The sequence below is a fragment of the Limanda limanda genome, chromosome 13, assembly GCF_963576545.1.
Source record: "Limanda limanda chromosome 13, fLimLim1.1, whole genome shotgun sequence".
Lineage (NCBI taxonomy): Eukaryota > Metazoa > Chordata > Actinopteri > Pleuronectiformes > Pleuronectidae > Limanda > Limanda limanda.
The window spans coordinates 22,446,127-22,460,519 of NC_083648.1; the positions used below are offsets into that span (position 1 = coordinate 22,446,127).

General features: G+C 41.4%; 2 protein-coding genes across 2 annotated transcripts in view; one reads left to right on the top strand and one right to left on the bottom strand.

The window, feature by feature from the left end:
- pappa2 (pappalysin 2) overlaps nt 1-6,793 on the top strand; it is a 65,498-nt gene extending 58,705 nt beyond the window's left edge. Inside the window, exons 26-27 of the mRNA XM_061084832.1 lie at nt 2,712-2,810; nt 6,662-6,793. Of these exons, the coding sequence (XP_060940815.1) occupies nt 2,712-2,810; nt 6,662-6,793 (231 nt within the window). The remainder of the gene's footprint in view (nt 1-2,711; nt 2,811-6,661) is intronic.
- Nucleotides 6,794-12,253: 5,460 nt separating this feature from the next.
- The window catches only part of astn1 (astrotactin 1), a 406,706-nt gene continuing 404,566 nt past the window's right edge, over nt 12,254-14,393 (bottom strand). Inside the window, exon 25 of the mRNA XM_061084738.1 lies at nt 12,254-12,491. Coding sequence (XP_060940721.1) covers nt 12,254-12,491 — 238 coding nt within the window. The remainder of the gene's footprint in view (nt 12,492-14,393) is intronic.

The window sequence follows — 14,393 nt, forward strand, 5'->3', positions numbered from 1 at the left end:
TCTTATAACACTTCTAATTGACCACATACACACACACACACACACACAGATACATGTAGGATATGTGCAGACCTCCCTTGAACTCACTGAACTATCTCTCCTGTCAAGAGGAAAAACACATTAAGTCACTAGGAGTTAAGAGACTAACCTCCCACTCCCCTAGCTGTTTTCTGAGGGATGAACTGGGTAAAGAAGGGGGAGATGATAAAATGTAGGCTATTAAAAGAATGATACTTGGTAGGAAGTGAAAAATGAATATATCGCTGCTTGACAGAAGAGCGCTCACTTTATTTATTTACCTTTATTTAATAATGTTCCGATGAAGAGCTTGGCAGTCGCTGATGGCAGCACATGCTGCCCTAAAAATGCCAAAGCTAAGAGGCGGAATATTTATGTCAACAAGGTGTGGGGGGGTTCACTCTGCTGCTTTGTATGTTTCAGAATAAAGGTAATACACAAACCAGCTGACCTTTGAATTACCCACAGGGGACAAAGGTGCACAGCCAACTCTTTCTAATTCAACACCCGTCATTGGTATGTGTGCTGCTGTTGAGGCAAAGGTTTCTGCTGCTTGGAAGGAAAATGTAAATACTAATTAACCTCAGCATGAGCTCTGATTGGGAAATTAACCTCATGTTAGCAAAGTGTGGGGTCTGCGTTTCTCAGCCAGGAAAGATCTGCACGTAGAGTCTAGATCAAACCATCGATAAAGCTCAGCTATTATTTTAGAATTCCGATAAAACTTGACATCAGGTTAAGCAAGTGCGTATTATGCAAGGCTGTCTTAGACTATAGGTATTTCAGAGATCCAAATACTATAGTCACTTGGGTGAGGCATCTGGTACAATTGCTGCTAAAGTATTTACTCAGAAACAGAACGATTAAATAGATTTATTTATGCCACGGCAGTTTAGTTGGGAAAGGCAAAGGGATTCGTCAAGTAGGGAGTTCTTTGAAGTGAGGAGAAAACTGCAGAAATCTTCTCAGCAGCTGTTCTCTCCCCCTGCGCAGGTTAGGTGGAGGCCTACGTCTTTGAAATGACTCCATCAGCCCACCATAGAAAGCCAAAAGTATCTTTGGCAATCAGCACTTATTTTCATTTTGTTGGCACTTCAGAAAAGCCCTCAAGGTTTAGTGGAAAACTTAAAAAAAGAGAGTCTTTCATTGTGACTTGCTTGAGATTCTCTTTAACTTAAATTCCACAAATTTGCGTGCCACTCCAGTCTTCACCATGAGATATGTTTTAACTCGAATTTTCACAAAGGCCATCTCCACAGGTGCAGCAGGTCTCATGTGTACAGTTGCTTATCAGTTCACTCCTACCGATTGTAGAATTCACCTCTGACATAAACCACTCAGGGCTAAGCACGATAATGTCCCCCATGTTCACCATGTTCTTACCTACTCTGGGGTTTGAGGTGAAGATCTGTTGATACATCATTGGGTCCATCAGATGGGCTCATCCTTCCTGTGTTGCTTTGCTGAGTTAGGCCAACACCTGGACAAGGTTCAGTAAAGTGATCCCACCGTTGCATGTCCTCCCTCCTCACTCCAATTACCCCCCTAAAAAACATCACTAATCAAAATTTAGGAGCTGAACAGTTCTGAAGTTTACTTGTTGTGTGCTTGTTTTATTTGGCTCAACAGTTTAGGCACACACAGTTCACCAGCACACACACACCATGAGAGGTAACCCGACCTTCACAGCCAGGACCTCAGGGTTACAGTGACCAGAATGATCCTGATTCATGATCCGACACTACTGATAAATTACCTAAATAAATGTGTGAAGAGTGAGAAACAAGACACAGGCGTAATATTCACGTAATGTTCATTAATTGTAATCGAGGTAAAAGTTTGAAATATTTCTTGATATTGATTTCAAGTCATATCGCCTAGCTCTAGATTATGCTATCCATAAAATAAACATACACATCATACTATGTCTTCAACAAATGACCCCTTTAATGCAAGCTTTAGCTAATGAGATATTTGGTAGATCATTGGATAACTTGGATGGTTTTACCTCTACCTTGTCTACAACACATCACACGGTTATAAGGTCAGACTCAATATATCTCATCGGATTGGATTCCTTATCCCAAGTTCTGTGGAAATCTGTGTTTTTGCATAATCCTGCAGACAAACAAACAAATAACCAGAAGTAATGAGCACTTCTTTCCCAGGCTTGAAGTCCACAACAGAGGCTGAGCGTAGTGGTGGGTCACATGTTCCACAGCAACAACATTGCATGCAAAGAAATCATGAATCTGTTAATACAAATTTTAATAACAATATTCATGTCAGCAAATTTTTATGCATGTGGGGGAATTTTCTTTATGTTTTGCAACAGACAATAATTGTGGTCCAGTCGCTATCATAGCAGTGTAATGCAGCAAGAAGTGTCAAGCTGCTCAAAGCGCTAACTCCTTGTTTAGGGAAGTTTTGGTGTGAACCACATGAAATGTGAATTCATGTGAACCACGTGCTGAATAAATCCCTTAGGCTGCTTGCAAACATATAACAAACTCTTTTTTCATTGGCATTTGCTATGAAACAATATAACTGAATCAAAATGTATGCCACTTACTGAAAATCTGTTTTCTGGGAGAGTGTTTTTTTTTCTTCTATTGGCCTTTCATTCTGTGTGAGTGTGTATTTTCTCAATTCCTCACACCACTGACAGTTTCTTGTTTGTAACTTGTGTGCAGCCTTTTGGAGGGGACGGCTGGTGCGACACCACCAACAACCGGGCCTACTGCCAGTACGACGGGGGGGACTGCTGCCCGTCCACTCTCTCAACTAGAAAGGTACACAAACATCTCCAGCACTCCTTTTCCTGCCTGCTATGTTTCTACGCATCGACAAAAAGTCAATCATTTCGTCGATGCGTAAAAACATTTATTGAAAATAATGCTTTTCCATTTGATTCTAATAATAAAAACACAAGTACCCCATAATACAACTTATGATTTCGATCCACATTGTTGTTGACTGGTGGTCAAGTGTTGTTTGGCTTGCTTCAGCCCCATATCTTGCAATCAAGCCCAAGCTTAGAAGCTGAAAGCTGGTTTCCAAAGCCAGATTCTTCCTGTTTACAGTAGTAGAAATCCGTCTCTTTTGGCCCGAGCGCTGTGCCGCTACGCAAAAGATTTCTGCTAAACAAACAAACACAGATCCCTGCCGCTTTCCGCTCTCTCCTGTTAACAACTGCACCTATTTAGTCTCCCCCATCTGTACTTACAACGGAGCAGACTTGTACCCTCTGGCTTTTCCACTCCAATGGGTAAATAAGCAGGTTTTCACTACCCCATGCTGCTAAACACTTTCTCACCTCTCATATTAATGGTAGCTCCACTGCAGAGGGAACTAGTCAGGATTCAGGACAGAGAACACACTGGGATATGGTGGTAATATACAAACGTGTAATGTTGCCCAATTGCACTTTGGCCGTTTTCAGACATTTTGCCTTTCACAACGGAGCAAGAGATGCACAAAATTCTCCTGAGCGTTCAGGTGAAATTCCGCTGTGGGGATTACGTGTTTTTGTGTCGGCTCTTATCACCGATTACTCTCTTGACATCTTCGCAGAGGTCGTCTGTGTGATTGGCTTCTCTTTTTCATCCAGAGATGTTTGGATTCTCTTTTGTCCTTTTTTTTTTTTTTTGCGGGTTAGAATCCTCATCAACACACCCACTCGCTCACAGGGGGTCCTTCGGATAATCTCCTGCTGTTTTCTCCTAAGGGCTCACTCAGACATCATCCGGGTTTGGCTGGAGAAACTTTGGAAAATGCCCGGAGGCTCTCACTCGGACATTCGTGCTCCCACATCCAGCCACTCCAGACAATGTCAAGCTCAGTGCATGTCTGAAAGCAGCTTATAACAGTTTCACCAGATGAGAGTAAAAATCCCACTCTATTATTTTGGCGGTGGTCCCAAAAGAACCCACTCATAAGAGCTTCTTCAGAAGACATAGAGGATACAGATATTTAGTGTGATACATATAATCTAATCTAATCTAATCATGTTGTACTTCAATAACCCAAATTGCAGCTCTTATCAGTTTAAGAAATATGTCGGATATCTTTGTCTCTAACAATCCGAACGAACTCTCCCAGGGAATAACTTGTTCGTGCTCGCAACAAGATGAAACTATATCACATTTCATCAATTTCTCTAAATGATTGATGTAAATACTGGGTGGGTCGGAGTAATGGTATGAATATTACTGAGGGTTGGTCCAGTTGTGGAATCCAGGCCGCTCATTCCCTCAACTGCTTTTGCATTAACACGTCTTTTTTCCTATTTTTCTTTGCCTGCAGTAAAACGTCTCTCCCATGTGGACAGTTAGGTATTAACTCACCCCACCTCCTTCTTACTATACCCTATTTGGCTACTGTACAGCCACTTACTCATGACACGTCTTCAGGGGGCCCTGCCCATTAACTCCTATGGCCTACAGTTGGCCGAGCCTCGGCTGTCTCCTTCATGTCCGTGGCACGCCATGACTCACTGGCAGCTCCTTCCTAAACGGAGGAGGTCAGTGAGTGTGTGGCTGCCGTCATAATAAATGAGCTGCCAAACTGCCACTAACTGCTCTTTTACAGGGGGAATGGGTCGGTAGGGGGTACACGGGTGGGGAGCGGCGAGGTGTCTGACGGTCCGCAGTTTACTCGGCCACTGTAAAACGGCTGCTGGGCGTGCAGGGGTCGTTCTTAGGAAGTGAACTAAGCGGCGGCGAGAGTCTGCATCCTGAGTGCCACCGCGGGCTCCAGCAGAGTGATGGAGCGGCTGGCGGTAATGCCGGGGGTGGATGGAGGGGTTGTTTACAGTACCCTCTGTTTCTATGTGGTTTGACGCATGCAGGGTTAGGAAATTACAGGTCTTTACCCCACCATAAACTACTTTACATAATTTCTCCGACGCTACGCAAGAAAAAGTTGAGAGTCGGGACGTTTCATGTCAATTTGCCACAGTTTCTCACCATTATAAACACACACACACGCTGATTCCAGTAAGACTTTTCACATTATTCTGCAAGAATCTAGGCCACTACAGAGATTTTTCCTGGCAATATAAATCACACGAATCTGAACTACATCACATTATATGAAAGTTCATATCTGTTTGGGTCTGGACGAGTCAAACAGGACCACACAGCATTTGTTTTATTTACAGCGATACTAGCAGCAGTGACAGGAGGGAAGGAGAGACGAGAGATGATTCAGGTGTGAATCCAGTCATTGGTCAACAGGGCAAAGGTCCAGAGGAAAAGATGAACAGACACACAACCTCCCTCTGATTTGTGAACTTGAGTCGGTTTCTGACAAAGGGCCAAAGTAGTAAAAGCAGCAAAGACTATTAAACCATGTTTTCTTATGTTTTAATTGTTGCAAGGTTGAATTCATTACTTTGAACTGTTTCTTCCACATGAATTCTGATCGTGAAAAGGTTGCAGTAAACAGCATTGAGGCAACTAATCCAAACACCAACGGCCAAAAGACTTTTGTTTCCAGGGCTTAAGCAACAACAGGCTTTGCCCTTCCAAACGTTGTTGGCAGGAATCGGAGGCGTCACTGAATCAAGATGAAGCTGTTGAGGAAACATTTAATGGAAGCATCAGTTTATCTTAAATGGGACAGTTCAGGTGAAGCTCGGCCTTTCGTGGCCCGTCCAGAGCCGTCAGTGAAACCATCACCGGGCCCGTGAAGAAAAGCGCACGCAATCGACAAGCTGCTACCTCCCACTCTCACTCTCACCTCCCTTGCCGTCATCCTTTTTTTTGCTTTCTCTGCCTCCCACCCGGCTCTCTCCCTCTCCCTTCCTTTCTCTCAATCTTCCTCTCACTCCGTCTCTCCGGGAGCTAATGTTTACATTTCTTGCAACAGACTGCTTCGCGGGGCACCAGAGTTTATTTTGCAACCTGTGGTGATGGCTCGCTTCCTAGACAAGAGCTGGAAGCCTCTTGTTGTTGATTCTTAACATGTGTTCATCCGTTCACCTCCACGGCGGTGCGGTCCTCCCTCCTTCTCCCGCAGACCCCTCAAGGTTTCTCGCCATTCAGAGGCCACGTTGAACCATTTGACATCGTGCACTTTATCTGCCTCCAGGGGGCTGTAGCAGTTCTCTTTGAAACTGTGAGGAAACACAACAAATCTAAGACCACTCTCAGGTTACTAAGCGGTACTTAGCTTTCAGCGCAAAACTGTTCTCTAGCTGCTCGGCAGTTTCAAGCAAATTTAGTTTTTATTGTCTGTTTTTGCCATTCAAGGTTGCACTCTTTGGTACAGTTGAGATGTAACAACACGCTTGGGAAGCCTCCTCAACTCGTGCATTTTTTAGTGACTCTACTTGTGTTGAAAGCCCTGATGTAATATTTCCTTTTGCCCTGCTGGTTTTCATACTCCTTTTCCTTTCTGTCCCTCTTTAATTCCACTGGAAATAGAATCAGGATTTTATCAGATTGATCTCAGATCATCTCTAACAGGGAAACCGACCAAATGCAATGTTGTTTTTGTCAGTTTGTTCAAACATTAAATCTGCGCTAGACGGGCCTGAGAAGTCCCATCGCGTTTGAGCCGCTTGTTCCAGCAGCAGATTGAAAGATCTGTAGCGACTCTGGGAAGCCGAGCACTAAATGTTGTGCTTGTTTACTCATAGGTCATTCAGTTTGGGGCGGACTGCAATCAGGATGACTGCACTTGCCGTGATCTGAACGCCGAGGAGAATAAGAGCAAAGCCAAGAAGTCGGGAGGAGGAGGAGGAGACGGACCTGGAGGAGGAATGCAGTGAGATGGAGGGATAAAAGAAGCTGAACTTGTGTGAAATACAGTCAAACCACAGACTGTGCACCACAACAAACAGTCAAATTATACATTTTTTATCATTTTACAATGTGAAGAATGTGATTGAAGTTAGACTTTATGCAGTAAAAGGCTATTTTCATTTGACGTGATAAAAAGCATCACATATGAGTCACGTTAGTTTAAACATCGACATTTGGATTTGAATGTTTTCCTTTCCCCGTTAAGAAGTTAAGGGTTATCCTCACAGATGGATTAGTGTGAGAACAGAAAAAAATGATGTTTTGAAAAACAGGAGCCCGACCAAATCGCTGTTGTAAATGTATTCAACTTTTTTTCTGGACTGGAACAGCCCTGGGACGAGGAGAGCAGAAGATCTGGATGTGCCTGATAAATGTTCAGTACATACACAGCCATTACAACAAGGAGCTCCTGCTACTAAATGTGTTTACTGTAGCATCCAGTTGGAAGAGTACGACCAAGTATTAGGGCCACTTACAGGGAAAAGATTGATCTGAGATCTATTTTTAAAAAGTTGTAATATTATGAGAATAAAGGCATTTTAGCCTGTGCATCATTTGAGAGCAGGAATATCAGAAGAACAACCTGTCGTCTGCGTTAAAACAAGGAATGTTGACAATGTTATACTTCAGTATAAGTTGCACATATAACAAAATACTTAATCTATTGGCTCAACAGCATCACAGTATCATAAGCATCAGGACTTTGAAAACCACACAGACTTGGAGGAGGTGGCCTCTTTTGCGGAGGAGGAAATGTTTGGTAGTGGTCGACCGATGTGCACCTGTTCAAAGTGGTTTCATAGTTTCACGAGAAAAAATCGGATTAGTAATGAACACCTTGAATCTTGAAGGAGCGGAAATGCTGCTTATTTGCCAAAGAATGTAGTTTTTTCTTTATTGTTGTAATATTATTGTTTTCTCATTAAATTACATCTTTATTCATATAGTTTTAAAACTTATGCTGATAATATTACAACACGTCTGAATATTTCTTATTTAATGGTAGCCTAATAATGCATCACAGAAGACTAATGAGCATAGAATTGTTTCAGTAACACGTTGAATCCAAATTACAGACTGAACAACGTGAAATTTTTGTTTCACTACACACCGAAAAATTTGGTTAAAAGTAGATCTCTTCTCATCACTGACAAAGAAAGACCCCCTCCCTGAAACTGGCATTACATCTTATCTTTATCATCGTTCACCAGATCCCTCTCCACAACAGCTCCCCCTGACATGTAGCTGTCAGAGGATACATATCTGTACAGACTAATATATTTGGATCACCTAACATATCTACTAGATCACACTTTATCTACACTCTATTTATATCACAAATCCAGTAACACAAACATGTTTGTACCACACAACACGTGCACAGGGCTTGCACATTTTATATAATGCTTTCACAAAAAAAAAAAAAATCTTGTTGGATGAGTTGTGTCATCACTCCCTGACGTCGATGTTGGATTTGGAAATATGAAAATAGGAAATGAGCTGGGTCAAACACAAGCCACAGAGTGTGAACATTATTGTGTCAAGACAGAACGCACAACGCTCCACAAATCACTGAGATCATACTGTTGGGAAACCCAGTCTGATTCATTTTGTCTTCAGCTGCAGTTGTGAAGTTCAAATCACAGACATCACCTTTCTCAGAAATATATGTTGAAGTACCTCGTCCAAATATTGTATCTGTGTAATCATGTTATTTGTGATATTTTACTGTTCTTTATACTCGATATGAAATAAATAGCAACTTTATACCGATCCATACAATGTTCTTTGTTAGTTTATGTTCATTGACAAGGGAAATTACTTGTCGTGTGTGTGTGTGAGAGAGAGTGTGAGAGAGTGTGTGTGTGTGTGTGTGAACACTGGCTTTTAAACTAAAAATACCAAAGCCTGGAAAGTGCAGAGGTACTGTACTTCTTCAACTTTACCTTGTGAAGTCAGTAAGCGCCACACTTCTCTGAGCTGTCGCTGATCGAACATCTTGTGAATCCTGACATATTGTCACTGTGAACATAATGCTTCATCACATGTAACAACACATTATATTTGATAAGACTTATTACTACTTGGTCCTCCTTTCCAAAGCACTGACTCAACTGCTGTGTGGTTAGATACTGTGTACTATCCAAACATGGATCAAGTTGAAGAATCGTTAAACATAAAGTTGAAAGAGCAAAAAGTACATTAGGTACATTTGCTAAGGTCACAACTTGTGATCTGTCTGTTAGCAGGATTACTCAAAACCAATTTTTGTATATGAAGACTTATTAACAACTCAAAGCACTTTACAGGACACGTGGAATTCACCCATTAACGCACTCTTTCATACAGCATTCTTCCATACGCAGCTCTTTTTCTATTACACACAATTCATACATTATCAGCACAGCGGTCGGGGGCAGTTTGCTGTGCAGTATCTTTTCCAAGGACACTTAGAATGCAGACTGGTGGTCCCGGGGATTGAACGACCAACTGGCATAAATTACAGCTTCACACACGTCACCTCAGGATCTTTGTCCAGGTGAGTTTTAAAGAGTGAGTTCCCAGCATGGCACGTGTTGAGGGCGAGGACCAGGACAGTTCAGTAACATTTCTACTAGAGTGTTCACATTTTATGTTCACGTGAAATAAAAGGATTGCTTCGGAAACCTGACAAGAGAAAACTGATTTAAAAGAGTCACACACACAGCCAAATTCCATAATATATTCTTTATTGTTCTTTGAAGTAGCAAAGATCAAAGTGAAAAAGTTAAGGTCATGATGCCACATTCAGTATAGACAGAATATTTTCATGCAGATAGTAGAGGGTTGCTTTCAATTTCTCTCAAATGTCAGGAGGTCTCCATCTTATCACTTCATGTTCGGTTCTACTCTATTGGTTCATTTTACTAGTTTGTTAGATCAAATAAAATCATGTTCCTCTTTTCAAAAACCAATAACAGTTTAGAACGAATAAATCCAGTCAAGAGCATCTTTAGATCACAATCAGACGAGAGAAAGAAAAAAAACAGCTCTTCACTTTCAAACTGGAATCGGTGGATTGATCTGATTACAAAGACTAAGCTACACAGCAGATATTACAGGACAATATTGTATCTACTAAAGCACACATAAAGTAACTGTTGTAAAACACCACCTGTTGTACATGTTTATACAACAGGCATATATAAAACACCTGCTTCAAAACACAGTACTGTGCTAGAATGCAACGCTTTTATGAAATACCATACTGCCTATACAAAAATCTACAAGCCTTTATTTTAGTATTCACATGAGGTTTGTTAAAAGAAATCAACAGCTAATACGTGTTTGCATTTCTTTGACATTAATCTCCAACATGGCTACGGCACAGTAATAAAACAACAGAGAGAAACATAACAGATGGAGGGAAATTAAACAAATAATACTAATATACTCACAATAAACACACAGTATTAGTGGAGATGTCAAAAAGATCTTTCTAACTAATGTAAACGCATGTTTAAACATAGAGAAGCAGGTGAAAACATTAAGACACTTACTTTGCAGTTTCAATACAGAATCATCACTTTTAATAGTAGAGTTCATTGGTTGGATTAGTTATGATGTGAAAACTGCAAAATTCAAAAGGGAAATACTGGCAAATTAATTAAATTGTTATTCACAAATTAAAAAAGTATAGAGATAATGCAGTGAGCTGTTCTTTAGTAGAACTCCTAACTTCACAACAGCTTCCTTTACAAATGCAAATCAATACTACATTCAGCGGGGTATATCAATAAAAGCGTATAATAATAAAAATAATAATAATAATAATAATAAAGCGCCTGGTTTATTTTGAATGTCTGTACTACTAGAGTAACTCCCTTGTCTGTTATCTACACATCTTTTCAGTCTAAACTGCTAAGGTGTCATAGAAACATGGTAACATTGTAAAATACTGGTTTTGTTCCCGCTGTCTCAACATTACAATTGCTTATATACAGTTTGTTTCCCAGTTAGCGTTTGTGACAAAAAACACAAGACCCGATTTGTAATGGAAGTGGTGATGGAAAACCACACGTCTTCATGTCCTAATGACCCCACACAACAAAGCAGCACACGCCGAAAAAGAAGAAAACAGCTTCAAGCACCAATCTGAAATGGATTTTCAGCCTGCGTGTTGCAGTTATTCAAAAGAAACGCATACGACGAGCACCAGAAGCTGTGAACCCCCTAAGATATTTAACAAATGGTTGGAATGTACAGGTGAAGACGCAGCTACGATGAGTTAAAACTGTAAAATCTTTTACAGCATCCCTTCCTCTCTGGGTCCATCACTCATGTAAATTATCAAAGAAACAGAAGTGCTGAGTTAGATCATGAGACAGGTCCAAGAAGCAGCTAACTCTATCCAGGCTGTATAGGTGGATGTGGGGCCCTTAGGAAGTCAGCATCACTATCCATCAGTTTGATATCAAAACTTGCCTTTAAAGACTTTATGTCTCACATCCAACTTTTTTTTTTACAACAATGAAGATGCCAAAAAAAGATCTACTCTGATCTAATCTACACAATGTAAATGTCACGTTATTTCAACAAAGAGTAAAAAAGCAAAACATTTTCTCCCTCTGTATCAAAGGTTCAAGATGGAGAATGTTTGATCCAGCAAAGAAACAAAGTGAAGGAGAATGCATGTCAGGTTCCACTCATATCAGCATTCAATGGCAAAACAAAACCGAATGTAAACCTCTTTTTATGTTTCTTAGTTGTATTTTTTTGCACAGCCTCCATTGACACATTTTTGTATACTTTCTTAATTCTTGAGTGTTTTTCCTGACCCATATATGTATTTTAAGCTACAGATGCCTAAATGTCCTTCAGGGTGAATTAATGATGTATCTATTGATGGAATAATATCCATATTCATATCTATACAGAGTCTAAGCTTTTACTGGGCTTCACAGTTAAAGCTTTGATTGCTTCACTTCTTTTTTCAGACTCCCAGTGGTTCTGAAGTCCACACAATTTCGATGCATAACAAAGAGCATATATTTCATTTTAATGCAGACAGTGTTAAAGCAGCAAGGACCAATTAGAGATGAAGAGGAAATTGAAACAAAGGTTTTTAATGTGAAGCATCAGCAGGAAGTCGTTGCGTTTTCTTATCCTTTCAAAGATGAATGGATTAAGTGAAAAAATTATTTGCCCATCTTCTACTCTGAAGCTCTGATTAGACTTTTAAATACATCGATCAATAATTTGGTAAAGTCTAACAGAATAAAGAACATTCATATCATGTTTAGGATTTGCTTATGACACATTAAAAACACATATCTTTGCATACATCTTATATAAATATGAGTAAAACCTGCATTTCATTTGTTTCATTGTTGGGTTTGACAGATCTCCTGGATTCCTGTGCACATCCAAACTGAACCCTCCCACCTTTACAGCTCCTTGGGCTCACCGTAGTCGTTATACATGACAGTGAGCGTCTGCTCGTCGCAGGCCTTGTGGATGTCCTGGCCCATGTCCGCCCAGTTCACCCCGAAAGCCTTGGTGTCGGTGTAGCGGCAGGACAGGAATTTGAGGGACATCCTACGAAGGCCGATCTTCTGCTCCTGGAGAAGACCCTTACACCAGGGGGAGAGCTCCTCTAGCTGGGAGAGGATGAGGCTGGCCTTCCTGTTGGAACAAGAAGTACACCGGATTAATGTGGGTGAGCTTTTATCACTTCCACAAATTGGTCATGGGGTGGATAGAAAAGCAATATCATCATTCAAAACCCTGCAACAAAAAACTGAGAGAAAAACGCTCTTTCACCATATTGCATGTGCATGTATTGAGATCAGAGAAATACATCATGTGCACAGGAGTGTTCTGCAAATTGCTCACAGGCAAAATATGCATTCCAATATGGTTGAAATTAATATTTGTTACTTTACATAATGGAATCAAGATCCCCCTGATTTAAAAAGGAGAACCACCTGTGACCTGGTCTGACAAGGTGTCTGCTGTATGTGGAATGTTCTTCTCTGCAACAAAACAGACTGAACACCTGCATTTCTGCACCTCTCGTGTTTTTTTTCTCTGCATCCGAATTATTTGTACAAAGCCGACCTCTCCCAGTCCACACATCCCTCACACAAGTCGAGTGGCTCGTCAGCAACGAGGCAATGCGGCGCAGTGTGGGAAACGGCAGCTGCCAAGGCGCCTGGAGGAAGGTGAGCTGAACTCTCAGTGTTGATGCACATCAGCCGTCAGATACACTCGACTGTCGGCAGTCCATAAATCACACTCTTGATTCAGAAATGACATCAGTGGTCGACAGAACCTAGAACCTGGCCCGTCCTCCGCTGCTTCCTGTCCGAGGGCGCTCCCGGGGTAATCTGTACCGTAACCGACACATTCCAGCTTTAACCCAAAGCACACAGAGGCCGCTGGAGGTCCAGGCAGGAATGATGAAAGTAAAAACAGTGGAAAATATGAATGAATGAAAAAAAAAAAATGAATGGGTTTGTCCTGTGGAGGAAAACAAGCTCATGGTCGACTGGAGCACTGCGGTGAACGGTGTCGCTTGGCCAAACCAGGCCAGCTGAGAAATCATCTCCATTAGTAACCTGATGCACAGAGTTCACATAAATATCGACTCATAGGGACACGGAGCGCAATAAATAACCACTGAGGCCGACGCAGCCTGTCTGGCCCTGGTGGGGAAACCTTGTCAGATGTTAGTGTGAAGTCAGACAGTGGCAGCAGGGGGGAGATTTCATTCATTCCACACACACTTTGTCCTCATTCCTCAGCCAAACCTGAGCTTTTTACTGCACCGTGTGTCCCCATTCAGACAAAACCACAAGTCTGCTGGACGCAGTGGAGCCACCACGTCCACAGCTCACCATCACACTGATGAGCTGACGACACATCAAAGCAGCTACCCCGGTCAATATGCACCGGTGAAAGGAAGTGAGTGAACACACCGACTGGCAGGAAAAAAAGAGGACATTTGTCTATTCGTGAATGTTTTACCATTTCCTTCAGTTTCATTTCCCAGCACACTCAGTCTCAGATGCCAAATGTGCAGGTGAAAGCAAAACATCCATTCAATGAATCATCTTAGTCTCTCACCTGGTTGTCATGAGGTTAGACCTGATGTCGGTCTGACGGTGATGATGACAGTCGAGGAAACAACGACAGGCAGGTGGAAAAACAAAAAACTTTTTTGTTGTTTTTAACTTAAGCTCTGTTGCTAGGCAGCAGAAATAAGGACAGGACGAGCTGGTGGCACGGATCATCAGTCGCATATTGGTTGGGTCTTCAGGGTCTGAGCAGCCCATGAAGGTTGCAGTGTTGAAACCCCCTGAATTGAGACACAGCTTATACATAGATGAAGTGTCTCCACTTCTTACTACTCAGCTGCTCAACAAGACATTTCACTAATAACTGATTAATAATGAATTAATAACTAATTCAATCTTAACTTATCAGAAAAATGTGCACTTGGACATATACTCAATTTGATAAGAACTATACCTAAAAGGACAGAAAAACATCATGTTTTTCAATTTTTAAGTTTACTTTGCATTT